At 43.7% G+C, this 19,395-nt stretch overlaps 1 protein-coding gene across 7 annotated transcripts in view; it reads right to left on the bottom strand.

The window, feature by feature from the left end:
• Positions 1–4,866: 4,866 nt before the first annotated feature.
• Positions 4,867–19,395, bottom strand: part of runx3 (RUNX family transcription factor 3) — a 52,302-nt gene continuing 37,773 nt past the window's right edge. For 5 of the 7 annotated variants that reach the window (XM_061744178.1, XM_061744172.1, XM_061744174.1 and 2 more), the window contains 2 exons: positions 13,771–13,845; positions 4,867–8,146 (listed from right to left, as the gene is read on the bottom strand). In XM_061744178.1, the coding sequence (XP_061600162.1) occupies positions 7,665–8,146; positions 13,771–13,845 (557 nt within the window). In that variant the 3' untranslated portion in view covers positions 4,867–7,664. The remainder of the gene's footprint in view (positions 8,147–13,770; positions 13,846–19,395) is intronic. The other 2 variants (XM_061744177.1, XM_061744176.1) reach the window with 1 other exon arrangement.

Consider the following 19,395-nt stretch of genomic DNA (forward strand, 5'->3'; position numbering starts at 1 on the left):
GAGACGGCAGCAGCACAGACCGCAACACCAGGAAGTGACGCGATGCGTGACGCAATACGTTACCCAATCAGCAAGCCAGCCCAATCAGCGATGATTGGTCAGAAAGATTCACATCTTAGCTTGAATGAACGCTTAAAATGATACCAAAGACAATATTGTGAAACATTGACAGATATCCTGTACATGAGTCTAAACCAGGATATGCACCAGCATCTAAAATGTAATTTTCTGAGCTTCATGAGCTGATAACTATGATCCAGCTGCAGGCCCGGTTCTACGAGGGTGCATAAGCATGCATTGCACCCTTAGTTTATGTGTTTGCATGCTCAGTTGAAAAGACGGGGAAAAAAACTGACAAAAACTTAAAATCTAAAATCTAACCAGGAATATTTGTCTTATTTCTAGTTAAAATGTCTCATTTTTAGTCAATAAATCTTATTACACTTAAAACAAGAGTAATTACCAGAAAAATAACTTGTTATTTGACAATTTTCACCTGTTTCAAGTCAATTTTCACTTGAAATAAGTAGAAGAATCTGCCAGTGGAACAAGATTTATCTTCTTATTACAAGCATCTGAGATGCAGCCCTAGCCATCATTTTCTAGAACCGGCCCTGTCCAGCTGCCACTCAGGAAGGGTTATCATACCAAAATATCATCTACAGACATGGATATTTTCAAAAATGATAAGCAAGTTTTGTCACCTTGAGTGGTTCTGATATCTGGCCTGGCCCATGGACTATTAGTGGGCCTGATCAAGCGGCCACTCCGAGCCCCGTGGAGCGGTGCTCCACTGTGGGAACTTGGAGCTGCGTCGTGTCGTAACCCAGAGCGGTCTCAGTAGACCCAGCATTGATGAGAAACCACCTTCACTGCGATCCCTCTGAACACGGAGAGTCCTCTCTCTTTCTTCATCTTTCCCAGTCCATGCCAGCGAAGGCAGCACGAAGTCATCTGTGTGAGAACGCTTGCATCACAGCTCTCGTGGTTTCTTAGCCCCTGGCCCCTGTGTTTCTCGGTCACTCTGTGGGAATCCTGATTTTGGACGGTAGCCTCTGTTCCCACCACCAGTCTGGTTAGAAAATAGCCTTCTGTTCAGATACCAGGCAGTCAAACCGAACCGGTTTCAGCCTGCTCCTTCTCATGGGGTTCTAGCGAGAAGAGGTCAGTAGCTGCAGAAGGGCCTAAATGGCTTTCATATGCAGGTACCGCAAAAGCTGCACGGGACCGTGCGCTCATGAGAATGAGAGGATCTTTAAGAGAGATTCCCTCTCTTCTCTCTGCCTCCCTGTTTCACCCTCTCTGTGTTCATCTCAAAAACAGCTCTAATTAGGGCACGAGCACCTTCAGTGCGAAGGCCCTATTGTATCTGTAGGAATTATCCTTCTTCTTAATGTTCTGACCAAAGGAAGGCCTTTTAGCCCCCCTAAACGTGCCCAAAAAGTCACCAAATTTTGCACACAAGCCAGGCCTGGCGAAAAATTTGATATTTAATGGTTTGCATTAATGGGCGTGGCAAAATGGCTCAACAGCGCCCCCCGGAAAACTTTGTGCCTCAAGCCCCACAATACGGTTTGACGTACATGCACGAAAATTGCTACACACCTGCTGTATCAGTACACAACTTAAAGAAAAGTCTCTTGGCGCCATGGCTGAAACCGAACAGGAAGTCGGCCATTTTGAACATTCTGAATTAATCACGTAATTTTGGAGCAATATATGCCATTCCTTCGAGAATTAATACGGCCCAAACCAAATCATGAACCCAGATGTGTTATACATCAAAATGTGCGTCTCCACCCTGCGACTAGGCGCATTACTTTTCTCTTTCAAAAGTGTTACCGTGGCGACGCTAGACGCCAAAAAGCGCGCCTCCCCTTCATCTGATTGGTCCATATTTGATAGTTCCCCAAAAGTCACCAAATTTTGCATGTAAGCCAGGCCTGGCGATAAATTTGATATTTCATAGTTTGCATTAATGGGCGTGGCTAACGGTTCAACAGCGCCCCCTAGAATACTTTTCTCTGCCATAACTTTTGAATGGTTTGACATAAAGAGTCGTGGGTGGTGTCATCGGACTCTGTATTGAGTGTTTGACCTTCATTGGCCTGAATTAGCCCCGCCCCTTCTTCTGATTGGTTGTCCCTTTTTTCTGCTATAACTTTTGAGTGGTTTGATATAGTAAGTCGTGGGTGGTGTCATTTCTGATATGCTTATGGGGGACGGTGGCCGTGAGTGCGAGGGCCCGTTCATCGCTGCTTGCAGCTTTAATTTTTATCATCTTTCCTAATGATTCAACAAAAAACGTTGTTAAGGGCAAGTATAAATTGTTATAAAATCAAGATGCTGCACCCTTTATCCGACTAGACAATTGCTTCAGTTTTTCTTTCATATGACCTCCAGTCCTTCTATCGAGCAGTTCATACATTTGACCACAATTAAATCCAGACAAGCTGCCTCAACCCGAGCAAACGTTTCCCCTCTTTCCTGGAGAGTTACAATTTCCGGAAGAGGTCCGGCATAGCGGGAACAGAGGGAAGTTGAAAAGAGTAGCTGCAGTCTTAGTGCGTCTATGACAAAGACGGAGCCAGATGAAAGATCCTCTGCTTCCCACATGTGGACGAGACACTCGGGTCTCACAGAGTGTGTTGGAGACGGTTGGAAAATTCCCCAGAGCCTGAGCCTAATTGAAAGCTTATCATCTTCTCTTTGTGTTTCTGTGGACGGCGGGGCGATGCGGAGCGACTCTGTAATGAGACCTGGAGGAAAACTGTTATACGCTCACGGTGTAACGTGGAGCTCAGACTGTCTGGTGTGAGATCTGTCAGCACAAGCTTGTGTGTGTGTGTGTGTGTGTGTGTGTGTGTGGAAACGCTCTGAGTGTGCAGAGTTAATTGAATGCAGTGTGTATCAAAGTTGAGCGTGTGTGTCCCGGTGCTTTGTTGTTCTGCCAATGCTGCCCCCATAGACGGCCCGACGCAGACGAGCACCGTGAGTAGAAGACGTACAAAGGAAAAGAGAGCCGAGTGAGGAGGAAGGATCAAAAAGGCCGGGCTTTGATAGGGAAGAATGTTAACACGACAAATAAGAAGGGGAAAATTAGAGAAAAAAACAGAGCGTATAGGAGCGAAAGCCCTCTCGTGGTACGTCGACAGGTGGGATTAGTTTAAGGGTGAGGAGCTGAGGTATGGTGTTTCAAATTAACCACATCTGAAATCAGACCACCCCACACGGTAGCATCCCCAAGTGTTTAATCTTGCGGCTCTGCTTCAAATGGGCCAAACAGATGGCATAATCACAACATAAATTAACAACCACATAGCTGTTTTAAAGAAAATAAATAAATGAAAAAAAGAAAATCAAAAGCCAGCCGACATACCAAGCTGATCCCGTATTGTTTTAAGCAAGTGACAGCTTGCTGACGTGCACGAACGTGGATGCTGTTCCATGGCGGTTGTGGATTCCTGAGCAGTGCTCTTTATACACTTTGGGTTCCACCTTGACGACAGCTGAGCCGTTCCCAAAGCTCTGAGCCGTTCCCAAAACTCTGATCTGTGCGAGTAATTGCCAGCAATAGTCTCGGCAATGGCAGCGGAGAGGGTCGTTATTGAGGGGTTATTGGGAACGAGCCACCAATGAACTCCGACGGTTGGGAGACGGGGCCTCTGGCATGCCTGGTATTTTCTGTTTTAGGCTAAAGAAGACTGACATTTCTGGATCAGACTGTGCTGGCACGAAACTGAATCCCAAGAATATTTATGGCTGTGTTGTTTTTTTACTCATCGTTTATTTCTCATTTGATGTGATGGCAGCCGCGTTTATGGAGGTGAATCATACACTGCGCCTCCATAATGAACATTTTCACCACCAACTGTTATTAAACTCTAAAAGACCTCACAAACCAGACGTTGGAGGATTGGGTTTCAAAATAGGAGAACTACTGTGGTGTGAAATTGTTTTTTTTATATAGCAAAGCAAGTCAGTTAGAGGAATGTGGTCGTAAATACTCCAAATACCGTAAGTGTGACATGGGTGGGATTTTTCTCAGAGGACCAGGTTGGAAAGAAAGTGTATGTGCTGTCATAACTCTGTTCTGGATAAATAACTGATAAATAACTGTAATTATTGGTGTAGTTGTTAATATTTCACTACAGTTCCATGTATCTCAGGAAAAATATTTGTTTAGTCTCCGTATCCATAGATGAAAGTGAAACAATTCACAGAGGAGCTACTGAACTTACTCCAGGTATAAAGAGAGAAGATATTTAACACTGGAGATGTGTTTTCGTAAGCAAATAAACAGAATATCTATCATTTCACTAGTGAGTCTATTCGCTTTTATCCCCTTGAAGCCTGATGTTTGAAATAATACACAAAAAATTATAAATTTTCTTTTATAATTAAAAGTTTTTATAAGATATTGACATAAAAAAACAACAATTTTGTCTTGAATAGTTTTCAATTTTTTGGTTTTAGTTACTCCCTGAATACATCAGATAATTGTTTTTTTTCTTCTATTTCATACATTTTGTAGAATTTTTTTTTATTGAATAAAACGTTTTTGTATCAGAAATGCATGTATAAAATATGATGCATCGGCCATTAAGGGTTAGAGTAATAGGTATAACTTCAGTAATCCCCATGAAAACAAATACTGCACGCTCTCAAACCCAGAGTGTGCAGTATAGTATAGTATATATTCACCCAGTTTCTGCACGAAAAATGACATTTCTTCTGTGCATGTTTGCTGTTGTTGCAGATTCTGGTCTATAGTTTAATGTCCAGTACCAACCCCCCCCTTCCAAAAAAAAAAACAAAAAACAAAGAATAATTTTCAGAAAATAATAGCAGCTTTGTAGACGGACGTGAGACACATTTTTTTAATTAAAATGATTAAAAACTACATTATCTGCAAACTTTACAAGCACTCAATATGGAAGCATTAATGGTATCATCACATACATAGATGAACGTTTTAAATTAACATATCAGTTTCAAATGTACATGCTTTGAGCATCGAAAGAAATGAAGACAGCAAAATGATTTACCATTTAAGTACATGAAAAAAGAGAAATGGATCCTTTTAAAAAGAAACAAAATTAATGTAACATTTGTGCTTTTTTTAATGTAATACAGAAAAAAACAAAAAATCAATTCATTTGTACATTTTGGCTTTCTAGTTTTGCAAACAATGACATTAAAGACCAGCCAAGACGCGACTGATTGGCCAAACATCTCATTATTAACATCCAAACAATATTACAGGCAATTGTGAACATCTTTGGTTTTTAAGGAAGTAACAGCACAGATATCAGCACACATATACTTTCTTTAGCTGCATGATTGTTGTTGCCCGTAATAAAGTTGTGGGGTTTTCAAACATGTACAGGCTTTGGAGGAGAGAACAGGGAAACTAGACATATTATTCCTCTAATCCAGAAGGCAATAGGAATGAGGCACAGACCGAAGTTCTTTGAAGAATAAAAGAGCAATAAGGCGGAGGGTTTGAGAAACACTTTGCATCATTTAGTTCTTTACCTGAGCGGCAAACGCTAGCTTCTTTGGCTCACCTTGAAATGAAACCTCACCTACGTATGTAGCGACCACCATTTTTCAGAGTCATCATTTCTAATCATCTTCCCTCTTGTGAAAGACTTTCCTGATAAATATCAGTCACCTGATAACCTTGTTATAAATACCTTAGGTCACGCCGAGATGGTCCGTGCATGTGTGTGAACTGCTGGCAGGGCATGATGGCTAAATTAAAGCTGGAGAGACAGATTGATAGGCTACAGGAGCGTCGGAGCACTCACTGATCACACAGAACAAAGGGACCTGTGCAAGGCTTTTTTCCTTTCTTTTTCTTGTTCTTTTCTTCTTTTTCCAACAACTTCCCTCGGTGTTGGTAAGAAGATACCTCTCTGACCCCTCCTCTTCCCTCTGTCCCTTCATTTTCAAACTCCTCTTCCTCAAGGGCCAGTGGATAACATCTATAACTGCAGGGATGTGACCCTGGATGGGGGGAATGTGCACACACACCTGTGGTGCGGGAATATGTGTGTGTGTGTGTGTATGTGTGTGTGTGTGTGTGTGTGTGACTACTTTCTGATTGTAAGAATACTTCATGTGTGTTAAAACATATGTGCAGGGCTATTTGATAATTCGTTCTGGACACCTTCTGATATATTAATAACTAACAATAACCAAGGAAAGATGGATGAAAGTTGAAAATAGTGCAAAAAATTAGCAAATGGCTTTTTTTTCAGCAAAGGCAGTTTGGAAATTGTTTTAAAGGATTTCAGCTGCAGAAGTACTATGAACATATTCTGTTGGGCATGGTTCATTTGGAATAAAGGTTTTAGTGCATCAAAGCTACATTGGCAGGCAAATAATAACATTAAAGGTTTTTGTTTTTCATAATTTAGTTGCAATATATTACACAAATTCCAAATTTATACTTAACAGCAAAACATGGCGTATATACCGTATATATATTTATATAGAAAAGGAAAAGTAAGGAGAAATGCTTAAGGATTTGGGGTAAATGCATACATTTCCTCAAAATCTGGCTCAAATAAATATCAAAAGTAAACTGTGTCATCCAGTTAAAAAAGGAAAATAAAATAGGGCTACTTCTTTAGAAAAGGGCTTGTTTGTGAAGTGAAGAAAAAAAGAAGGTAAAGGCGAGAACCGGACTTCAACATACCTGCAGAAAATAAAACAAACTCCCTCTGCGTTTGCCTTTTACATTCCTTATCCCCGTGAAACTTTATACACCGATGACACAGCAAAGTAGGATTCATTTTCTCCAACATGTGGGTCCTGACATTTAAAATGCTTTTTCTCTCAATAATGCAGCAACTGTTTAGAGAAATCAACTGCACACTGAAGCACCAAAGGCTAATGGGTGTTTTTTAGATAATAAATTAGACAATAAGGTACTGCAAAAGTACACGAAACAGCCCTGGATGCAACTGCAAATGTTTTTTTGTATTTTTTTTACAGCTCACGATACTTTTTTTTTTTTGCAATGTTCATATTTTACAGAAATGAAAGCTTAAAAGGACTGATTGCTACAGCAGTGCAGCCAAGCCTGGCGAGGAGTCAGTCACGGAGCGAGCACCCAGTCTCCTCCTCTCCACCTGCCAAGTGAGCCAAATCAGTCTGAACAGTCTGTTTGATGGATGTCTGCTGTGGTTTTTCAGTTCGCCGTGCTGCGTAGGGTTCGATTGTACCTCCGCTCTCTTCTGTTGCTGTGTATTTGATGAGTGATGAGGCTTTGCCGAGAAAAAAGATGATTCAGAAAGGCTGCTATGGCTTCTCGCCTCCGTCTGCAGCTGAGCGGCCGCTGAACGTCGCCTGAACTCAATATGGCTTTGCAAAGGTCTTTTTTAGAGTACGTGTTTCAGCGCAGTGCAGGAGTTCATTCAAAGGAAATAAAAAATAAAAAAATTACAAAATACACAAGAGAATTGTTTTGGTTTCTTAAAAGCAGTAAGTCTTTAAAGCGAGTGCCAGAGAAATAAGACGGACATGCAACATTTCTCTTATTTTTTTCTTTCAGTGTTCAGCTTTTTCTTCTTTTTTTTTTGTTCATTACTCTTCACCTTTCCTTCCTTTTTGTCTCGGACTCCTCTTTTTCTTTCTTTCTAGCTGTCTGTCAGTCAGTAAGGCCTCCAGACAGACTCATCCAAGCGACCCGAAGCGCTCATGGCCGTGGGGGAGTTGCTGTGGCTGCCGTCGGCCTCCACGCCCTCGCTCTGGGTGTTCAGCCCCGGGTTCATCAGGCTGTTGGTTCCCCCGGCCCCCGTGGCCCCGGAGCAGGATAACAGACGGGTGGGGGAGCGCTCGCCCCCGGTATTCCCCGGCGCCACCATGGAGAACGGGTAGGACCCGGAGCCCGTGCCGTAGTACAGGTAGGAGTTGGACTGGAAGTTTTGAGACTGGTTGTTTGAGTAGGGCGGAGGCAGGTAGGTGTGGTATCGAGAGGAGGCCGACATGCTGAGGGCGCTGATTCCGGTGCTGGAGGTGTTGGCCGAGTACGGGAAGGCCCCCGGGTAGTGCATGCGGGGGTCTGAGAAGCGAGGGTCGGTCAGTGGTGACAGAGACGGGAAGGTGGTCCTCTGCGGGAACAGGTCTGTAGTCCCTGTCAACGACACAAGAGAAACATTTGGTCAGGCGTGGAAACTGCTGCTGCACTTATGAAACAAGGTAGGGCTGGGCGATATATCGAGATTTTAATATATATCGATATATTTTCAAACGCGATATAATAATAATAATAACAATAAGCTTTATTTGTATAGCACCTTTCCAAACACAGTTACAAGGTGCTTTTACAAAGCAGAATTAAAAGGCAGAATCCAATAAAATGACAAAAATATAAAAACATAAGAGCATAGAAATACAATAAAACGTTAGAAAATAATAACATTGGATATTATAGAGTACATTATTAGATATTAAGTAAAAGCACATTTAAAAAAGTGTGTTTTTATGGTACGAGACAAAATGTCTCATACATATCGAGAGAAAAAAAAATATATATATTTTTTTATGATTTTGATATAGCTTATTTTGTGACAAATTGACTTGAATGTTTTATTTGAGATTTGCACAAATGTTTTGTTATTTGTCTGCCTGTTACTGTCTACATTGTATTGATTGCACAGTGTATTTTAATTTAATTGTTATGCAGGAAAGGGATATTTGTTTTATCTTATTCAAGAAGCATTTTTATTCTATATATGCAGGCAGTTTATTTTTATTTCATTTGTTTTATACATTTTGATATTGTGCAGACCTCTGTTAATAAATGAACCTGTGTGACATTTGGCACGAGGCTTTGTATTAAAACTGACTGTTTTTTTAAGGGTTTGCCTCAGAAAAAATGAAGCTAACAGAGATGCTATGCTATAATGCTTTGGGGGAAACCCCAATTATGGCACAGAAAAAATATCGATATATATCGAGTATCGCCATTCAGCTAGAAAATATCAAGATATGACTTTTGCTCCATATCGCCCAGCCCTAAAACAAGGGGCTCAAGAGATTTCTCCCTTTCTATTATTCTTATTCTGGGAAAAAAAAGAGCCATATTTCCAGAGCAGTATACCTCCCCAGTCCCCCATATCTCAGCTCAGATTTCTTTGCGATACACCATTCGATGGAAATGTTTCCTCAAAGTAATGAACTGAGACATTTTTTGGCTGAATAACAGTCATCAAGCAGTGAAAGCACATCATCCCACAGCCCCATACACAAGTCTGAAGTTATGAAAGGGCCCCCCTTGCCACGAGCCCTTCCACCAGTCCCTCGGAAGGAGATCGACGTATAGCTTTCTGTCTTCATCGCAGCGATGAAAGGAGGCATTGTCGATGCTGAGAGGTGCTTCGTATAAACACTGACGGCTTGTTGCACTATTGTGCAACGCCGCATAAATCTTACACTGGCGACATCGGCAGACAGTCGCAGAGAGAGACAGACAGGCAGACGGGAGGAAAATGAAGGAGAGGGCGTCAAGACAATGAATATCTGTGAATATCTAAACTAGCGTGCATCAGTCTGGGACCCGTCAGAGTTGATCGTCACGTGGAAACCTCAGGTAACTGAGCACGGTTGAACTCTCCTGGGACTATTCAGCTGACCAAAGGGAAACACAAATAAAGATGGAGATGTGTTTCTTAACTCTCTTTCCACTTAAACGTAACACCCAGCTTTATACTGTGTTGTTGCGGCCCATATGTCTGACAAGGCTATAACAATTTTAAGCTTAGTACATCTCTGATTAATCTATCCTCCCCTTTCGTTTCTCAGTTTGCTACGTGTTTGTATGTCACTCATTTTAATGCATAAGGATTCCCAGGTGTAAATGATTAAGCCTTGCCTGGCAAGTCGAGCATTTTGACTCTTGATGCTTGTGACACTCAAATATTCAGAAATTCAGGTGGCGAGCAGCCAGAGCCAAATACAATACTGCAAAAGTCTGTAAGTATTTGTGCACCGCAGTGGTTGAAGGAAAGTTCCTCATACCTGAAGTTACCGGCCTGCACACCCACTTCTTCACACCTGCCACTCTCACACAACATTCATCCGCTCACATACACCTCGGTCCGCGGCTATCTGTCCGCCCACACGTGGCTTACATGAGCCCGACGTGCCCACATGACTGCAAGTGTAAAATGTAGATTTGGATGGTGGAGAAAAGGGAGCTTGTATTTGTGAAAAAGCAAGTGCTTGCACGCCACAGCCCCGAGGGAGAATGCCAAACTTGCGTGCCACAGTGTTGTTGAAATCTCTTTTCCCTACGTCTGGAGAGCGGGGTCCATTTTTCAGCGACAGAAACCCCTGCTCCTTTGCACTTTCCATGGGCCCTGCTTTACTTTTCTCTCTCTTTTTTTATTTTTTTTCAAAAAACACAGTACCGCAGTTGAAGTTCCTCTTTTTTTTTTAAGGGATCTGGGAATTTGGTGGTGGTGGTGGGGGAGCTGTTTCTTTTTCCAGAGTCTACCAGGCACTGCATTCGGGCTTCGTATCTGATTTCACGCGAGGAAAATCCAACCCTTCAGCTGCTGTTGATTCAGCCTACTATTTCCTACCAGAATCCCAAAAAGCCTTTGCTCCCACTGTGTGTGCGTGCATCCCTTCATCTTCCTCCGCCTGTGCTAAATTTAGGCTCCGGGGTGGAGCTGGGGAGGGGACATGTGGCGTGGGGGACATGATGGCTCTGGCTCCTGCAAGCCCACCCTGCACACGATCTCCTCTTGATTGGAGTTGGTGGAAACGTGTTGGCTAAACTGCGGTGTGGGATCGACTCCTGCGCTCTGTCAGGGGAAACTGGACTGGACACTTATCACAACACCTTAATGGGCTTGTTCAGTCTCAGGCTCTTGGCCGCGGGCCAGGAGGCGTCTGCTACCACCTTAAACGTCTCGACAGTACAGTAGCTCCCTCTGGAGGAGAGGGCTAAACAAACTGCTCTGTAATTGAGAAGCAGTCTGCTTTTTCTCCCTCTTAACTACGTCGCATACCTTCCTGCATCCCCACCCTCCCCCACCCACTGTAAATACAGGCTGCGCTGTTGAGGCTGTGGTAACAGTGGTGTATCTTTGGCTGAGAGGGTCTTCCTAACCGAGCCTCGCAGTAGTTGCCTGCAACGTCAGCGGCACGAAACCACACATGATCTCCATTAGGGCTCATCTGAAATGTGTTGACTAAATTGCAGGGACAGGAGAAGGGATGGACCCCAGAGGGCTCGCTGGCACAGCCTGCCTGTATGTGAAGTTCCTGGTCTACCAAGCGGGTAGCTGGGAATCAGGACTTTTTTATTTTTTTTATTGAGAACATTGTGTTCCAGCGCTGCTTCTTTCCTCCTCTAGTTCTGAAGCGTAATCGCCAGTGTGCGCTTTTTAAAAACCCTGGCAACTCCAAGAGCGGAGTCCTCCGCCTTTCCCACTTAGCTTAAGAAGTCCACTAGTCCACACTCAAGCGTGTAACCAAGATATGCTAGGTTTGTCTCATTTGCTTACGGGGAGAAACTGATTTTGGTTGTTTGAGAGCGATCGTGTCTCTGGGTGGAAGTGTGTGCTGGGATGATGGTTGTTTGTGTATGTGTCCGAATGTGGTGGCTGGCAATGGGAAGATGCAAATCCAGGCGCTCACCTGTGAAATGTTTACTTAGGATTGATGCAAACTGTGACGGCCAGGGGCCAGGGAATGGTGTCTCAGGCAAATAAGTGGAGGGGAGGAAAAAGGGGTGAGAGAGCACAGCGGGCCGGTGCAGCGGCGTGGAAAGATGAGATTGTTGCTGATCGTATCGCCCCACGAGAGAGGCTTTTCCTTCCCCGCGCTATCGACCTGCAGTCATTCACTACGTTTACATGCACTCAATAACCCTTTTAAAACCCCAATATTGGCAATAACCCGAATTTGCATGGCCATGTAAACACTAATAACCCCTTTGAATAACCCGAATTTGCTCATATTCCGGTTTTTAAAAACCCGAATATGACCCCTGGGTTACTCCTTTTAAAACCCAAATATTGGGTCATGTAAACGCCAAATGGAATATCCCCATCAAACGGAACATGAATTTGTTTTCTGCGCATGTTCTGTTTGCAAGGAATCCTGGTCTTTTGAGTCCAGGAAGTTCTTATAAACACGGGGAAACGCAAGACCACGCCACACTTTTGGAGTGAGGAGGAGACTAATCACTTCATAAATGTAATGAAGGATATGAACATTTTGGCATTTGTAGACGGTAGAAAGTACCGGGATAGACAGATTTACAAGAAAGTGAGCTAAAAGTTGCGCGAAGCAGCATTTGTTTTGAATTTGGATACAGGAAGAAGAAGCAGAAATGACGGTAATTGCATCATCACGTTCTCCGTGCGTCGCTGGTTTGATCGAGATATCCCGAATAATTAATCACCATGTATACAGGGAAAACCCTTTTTACTCTTGCATGTAAACGGAATATTCCAGATGTTTCAGTAACCGGAATATTAGCAATAATCCGAATTTTGACTGCATGTAAACATAGTCACTGTTAACAGAGCGACGACTACGAGGCAACACAACACCGGGGCAGATCCCCCCGCTCGGCCCGGGTGAAGAATAGGAGACCCAAATGAATACAAATGATTTCCCAGTGTTTATTTAAGCCCCAAGCCTTTGCAGTCAGAGCATCATGTCGAATGCAAATGATGATCACCTCTGAGCTGCGGCGCCGTGGTCAACAGCCCCAAAGCCTCATCTACGTTAGCGCTCCATCACGGGAGCCCGGGGGATTTTGCATGTTCTCAACTTGTGACATGCAGTACGAGCAAGGGTGAAGGAAACTTGTGATTACAGAAAAAGCGGAGATTTTCCTAATGCATCAACAAACAAGGTGACATGATTGCTACGTTTATTTGTTAAGTAAATCTTTTCCTCCGAGAGACATGGTCGTCTCTTGTAAAAGCCACCGGTGAATATTCGCTTGTATACTGTAATTAAAAAGATGGAGCCGTACAGATTTGTAGCATCTGCAGGTAAAAGTTCAGCCTTTAAAGTCTCAACTATTTGCACATTTTTCAAACACAGCAGCGAATGCCTCTCAAACGACATACAATACGCAATTACACCGAGTCTAGTCTTTAAAGCAGTCGGTTCTGATGAGCTGCATAAAAAGGAAGACGCTCCGAGAGTCGGACCTCCGACTTGTTTACTTCTTTGCATCTGAATGTGCATCCTCATCACAGAGTGAGTGGACGACTCAGCTCGTCTGGTGCGGTTTCTGGGCAGGGGGCGGCTGGAAGGCCGAGGGGGGCTGTCGATGGAGCGAGAGGGATCCAAATCTCCGAGAAACGCATGAGAGAAAGAAAGAAGCAGTGGGAGGGAAGAAGGAGGAGGTATGGAGGGTTGGTGGCAGTCCAGGAATTTTCTTTCATGAAGTAGAGTCCTACAGACTTGCTTGTTGCAGAGATGGCACCAGTGACACCAGTGGTGCTGTTTGCCAGCCAGTCCAGTGTTATGTATCACCCACTTTAATTGGAGAGCGATTATGACTCATTTTGATTTTGATGGAAATTCTGAAAGCTTTGTTTCGAGAGTGCCTTCTGGGAAGTTTGCGTCCGTTGTAAACCGGTGATGACTTTACCCCTCAAGTTGGTTTTAGTGGTCGGACTTCAGGCTGTGATTTACATCTTAGAAACTAACAAACACCTTTGGTTTGGGCAAGCAAGCGCAAGCTGCACAACATGGATGGAGGTGGACAGTGCAGGTCCTCACCTTGCCATGTTCTCAGGTCCTCCTCCACTTTGCAGGTCTTCAGGGCGGGTGTGTCCATCTGATCCTGCCACAGGGCTAGTGGAACAAACAGACAAGAGACGGGACGGTCAGAGGATCCGCTGATTTATATTTTTGAAACACATCAATACAACAGGGTTGTAAAGTTAGTATGATCACGGTGAAGAAGTTCTTCGTCCTAGAAATCTACTACGACACAGTCCAAATAACCGCTTTAAAAACAGACGGGTCAAAAGTGTCTTGACATCTGGCGGCTCGGAGATGTGTGTTCCTGTCACAGGCTTGGCCTCTGCTGACGGAGCAGTGAAGACTGGGAAGAGAAGGGGTGGATTTCTCACCACAGTGAGAGCAGGCTCGGAAAAACAAGCTCCATGGGTGCATACGAGGTATTTTTGGGTGTTTCAGGCGAGACACTGGAGGAGGTGAGATCTGTGGAGCGTACACTCGGTAGCCTGTCCAGCCAAAGCTGTCAGGAAGTGAAGACGGGGTCAAGGACCTACTGGCCCAACGCGTGGGACCCTGCTTCACACTCGATGGTCACACCGCAGAATGCTTGACACAAACAGCCGGCTGTTTGCTCAAGGTCTGCAACGGCACATTTGCTACAAGACAACCTGCACGGAGTTTTGTGGACACGGGCAATTTAAGCACATGTTGTACAGAAATCTGCTCTGGATCCCTCAAGTTTAGTGTTTTGCATTGTTTCACTTCTTGTTATTAAATGTATTTTAATACATTCTGACTAAAACAGAAAAACTTCCCATTACAGGATCATTTTCTTGTTTTTGTTTGAATCTTCCAACCTCACCATGACTCTGGTTTCCACTGACCGAGAGACTGCGAAACTCCCAAAACCGCCGCTTGCGCCAATTAGGATATAGAAAGATGCTGAAGCCAGAGAGAAGGGGGTGCCACTTGAGTGGTTCACCTATAAGCCACACCGGGGCTCGGCGTGTGTAAGATCTGTGCTTCCCCCCGGAGCTCCTCCACTTCCTTTGCAAAAGACCCAAATCAGCACTCAGTCACCGAGAGGTCCGGCGCTACGCCTCACAATGGCAAATTCTTACACATAAATGGCCTTATTCAGAAAAGCTTGCAAGCAGCTGGTGCGATTCGCTCAAGAAAATAAACATTTCCTTCAAATATTTTGATTGGCCGGCAGACAACGTCAATACCAGAGACACAGATTACCCCTGTTAATAACAAGCCCGGCCCCCTGGGCGGAGCCGCCGGGCGGGGAAAAGGCAGGGACTGGAAACAGGAATACGGGGTGACTGCATCGCTAATAAGCGGCGTTTGGGGTGGCGGTGCAGGCGGAAGCAAATAAACACAAGCCCCAGCGTTTGGAAGTGCCTGTGCAAGATGAAAGGGATGGCAGAGATGATGTTTGTGCCAAAATCGCGTCCATCCTTGTGACTCCGGATCCAGCGACGCCTCTGAGAGATATAATGCGCCTGCCATAATGAAGCATGTTATTGAGACACAGTGAATGCTGGGCCTTGTGCATGGCTTCCTGTTTCGTTTAGGCCTTAGGCGTCGCAACAGGCAGAGAATGTGAGAGCAAGAAAGACAGGAAAAAAAAAAAAGACTCCAGCAGACGGGAAGGAGGGAGAAGGAGAACGTGTTAGAGGAAGGAGACAGAAAGAGAGCATGTTGGAGAGGGGAGGAACACGGCCTTGGCTCAGCTATGTGGGACATTTGATATGTCTTTTGAGTCCTCACTTATAATGTGAGCAAAAACAAACACATGGACTGAAAAATCCTATGTTCTGTTTGAGAGCCCATCGTCCTGCCGCCCCTCCCCTCGTCCCAGACTCAATAGAGACTGTTCATGGCACACATGTAGTTTCTGTAATTACTGAAATGTAAAACTCAGCCTGACTCTGATTTTAAATTATAACTTACACAAACATTTGAATCTGGTGGAATTTTTTTTTTTTTTTTTTTTTTTTTTTTTAAAGCCATCTTGCTCTCACTTCTCTTTTTCTTTTGTGTTTCTCACCACACGGCCAGCTTCAGAAGATTTCTCTTTTTGTGTGTGTGTGTGTGTGTGTGTTGTTGTTGAAGAACAAAAACATTTGCAGTTTAAATTATTCATCTAATGGTCACCGAAAAAAAAAAGAGACTAACCACAAGAGAAGCTTTCAGGCACCATAATAAATAAAGTCTGTGGTGGTCATTGACATATTATGTAAATAGCAGAGTGCAGAAGTAAAACAGAGTATCGGAGGGGACTGGTGCGGATTCCTGCTTCTTTTTCTGTTGTATTTACCTCAGAGCTTCCTGCTCGGGTTTGGCAGGAATAGGCATGAAACCCAACGAGCGTGACGGCTTGGCTCAAAAGTCTGAGCCAGCGCTACTCGACGGTGCTGATATCCAGCTCCTGCTTTTAATTGACTGATCTTGTCACTCTGGAAGTGTGACTTGGTGCACAGCTCTGAGCTGCAGCGGTGGCGGCCGGGGTACCAGCTCCAATCAGGGGGGGGATCTGTCATGTTTGTGAGGAGTAAACACTGTGGTCGCTGAGGACGAGGCCGCGGGAGCACGGCCACGTCGGGACCGGTCCAGAGGCGACGACACAAACCAATGAGACTCCCTGGACACTAGGGATGATAGGCGGTATGGACTAAAAAATGTATCACGATCATTTCTGGCTTTTATCCCGATAACGATAAAAATGACGATAAAAAAAATACCAATTCAACTCCACTTTTGTAACTATAAATCTATCACCACATTCAGTCTTTGGAGCCAAAACACTGCTCTAAAAGATACTAAATGCTACTAAACTACACCAATTAAATTTGAATTAATAAAAACTAATTAAATGAGTCCACCTGCAAAACTGGAATGACTCTCAGATCTGCCTTCCGCCTTTTTTTCAGGCTCATTTCTTTCTTTCTTTCTTTCTTTCTTTCTTTCTTTCTTTCTTTCTTTCTTTCTTTCTTTCTTTCTTTCTTTCTTTCTTTCTTTCTTTCTTTCTTCTTTCTTTCTTTCTTTCTTTCTTTCTTTCTTTCTTTCTTTCAGGCTCATATCTTTCTTTCTTTTTCTTTCTTTCTTTCTTTCTTTCTTTCTTTCTTTCTTTCTTTCTTTCTTTCTTTCTTTCTTTCAGGCTCATATCTTTCTTTCTTTCTTTTTCTTTCTTTCTTTCTTTCTTTCTTTCTTTCTTTCTTTCTTTCTTTCTTTCTTTCTCTTTCTTTCTTTCTTTCTTTCTTTCTTTCTTTCTTTCTTTCTTTCTTCTTCTTTCTTTCAGGCTCATATCTTTCTTTCTTTCTTTCAGGCTCATATGTTTCTTTCTTTCTTTTTTTTCTTTCTTTCTTTCTTTCTTTCTTTCTTTCTTTCTTTCTTTCTTTCTTTCTTTCTTTCTTTCAGGCTCATATGTTTCTTTCTTTCTTTCTTTCTTTCTTTCTTTCTTTCTTTCTTTCTTTCAGGTTCATTTCTTTCTGGCTCATATCCATCCTTCCTTCCTTCCTTCCTTCCTTCCTTCCTTCCTTCCTTCCTTCCTTCCTTCCTTCCTTCCTTCCTTCCTTCCTTCCTTCCTTCCTTCCTTCCTTCCTTCCTGTACGTTGTGCATGGATTTAACACAGAACCATAAATCAGCTTTACACAAAAACATCATCAACGGGAATTTATCGTTTTTACAGCGAGATGACAAATTCTTACTGTGGGGAATTTTTTTGACGGTTTATCGTGAACGGTAAAATATCACCCATTCCTACTGGACACAGCTGCAGCAGATGTGCACCAGTTCCACTATAGGTGGAATCAGATTCACTGGCGTTTGTGGAAGTCGCAGATTTTTCTTCTTTTTTTTTTCCAAGAAAAAGCTCACATTGCTCGTTTACATAGAACTTGCTCGATAAAATCTGAGCCCAATTTGAAAAGTGTGGGATGTATCGGTTCTGCAAGATTTTCGCAGTCGCCTATAATAACATCAGCAATGAAGTCGCACACATTTACTGTACACGGGCGTGCACACAGACACACACACTTTTGGGTCCTCATCAAAGCGCCGAGCACTTGATGGTGGAACATTATGCTCGTATCTGATATTCATCTTCAGAGGGGGAGACGCAGGTGTTGGAACAAATAACATGTTAAATGATACCAGCTCACAAGTGCCAGAGCTTTCTTTTTGGATGATTAAATTGGTGTTCCCTTTCTTTTCTTTTTTTCCTCCTTTCAGTCGCTGTTAAAACACATTCGAGTTAAAAGAGCGCCCTTCTCCTCGGCCGTGTCTGAGGCCGTGCCAGGAGCCTGTTGAGTTTTGTCTGCGTTTGACAGGATTAAGGCAAAACTGTTTTCCACTCTTTACTTTGAGGTAAATCAAATCTCCCATCAGGCTTTTGCTTCCCCTTTAAGACTGGAGATAACGTCTGTATACGCTGTCAAAGCTGCATGTTAGATGATCAACTACATTGTGTATCAAAGGGAGACTAAAAGCTGCCACCCACAGATACAAGGAGGATACATGCTCCTCGCTGTACTCGCTACATGCTTGGAGGTGTATTGAGGTTTCAAAAAAAACTGCTTAGTATTTGACTGTCAGATTTCCTTGACTGCACCAGGTGAACCATGCATTTTCAATCACACACACACACACACACACACACACACCACTGCCGCCCTGACTTAGAGTCATTCCACATGTCTAGCAGGCTTACCTGTGGCCACAGGAGAACAAAAACAAGCAGCGAGCGGAGCGTCTGCCAGCGTGCAGGAATCCTGCCACTGCTTGCACTGTAATGAGCTCTTAATTACCCTGTCTGTCTGGGGCGCGAACAGAGGACATGCAACACTAGCACACCGCTCTGTGTGTGTGTGTGTGTGTGTGTGTGTGTGTGCGTGCTCCTGATTCTTGATGTGGCTGTGGTGCAATCGTATGTGTGATTTAAGAATTCACCATGGAGTTGATGTCTGGAGACATAATGTGTCGACAACAAGACCGAGACAGTATTTCATAGTTCAGACGAAGAGAAAAAAAAAAAGAAAAAGAAAAACAAGGAGGCTTTAAAAAGGAGGTAACGCTACATTTTCTTTTTTAGCCCCTTGTTAGTCTGGGGGGGGGATGTAAAGTTCCAGCCCCTCATAATGAAAAACATCTTTTGTAACAGCGAGATGGGAATCCATTTAATTATAACTTGCCGATGGGTGATATATCACCCTGCAATAGTCAAACAAACAGACGCTGGGATTTAAAGTATCTGCAAAGTACAACAGTGTCTGGCAGAGTTGTGAAAAACAGAAAAGTGTGTGCTGTTGATGTGTAAACACCGCCCGGCCCCCTCTGAATGGGATTTATAACAACAAGTCTATTTTCGTTTGAGCTTTGTCTCTAATACTGCAGCTTTGGCGCGCTCCAACGAGAGGTAGTCAGGGAGGGAGAAAAAGGCCCTCTCCGCGCTCTTATTTAATTATTTTAGCACTCTTACCCTGCGGTACACCGTCATGACGGCGATACCGCAGATTAAGGTGTGTGGTTTTTCTAGCCCTCCCCCTCCGCCGGCTCTTTTCAGGCACAAAGGTTTTCTTATAGACAGCCTGCAGCCACGGGCAACTGTAACGTGAGGCTCAAGGCCGTCAGCGTCTCTGACACCTCCAGCTGAT

This window comes from Cololabis saira, chromosome 16 (assembly GCF_033807715.1).
Source record: "Cololabis saira isolate AMF1-May2022 chromosome 16, fColSai1.1, whole genome shotgun sequence".
NCBI classification, from domain to species: Eukaryota; Metazoa; Chordata; class Actinopteri; order Beloniformes; family Belonidae; genus Cololabis; species Cololabis saira.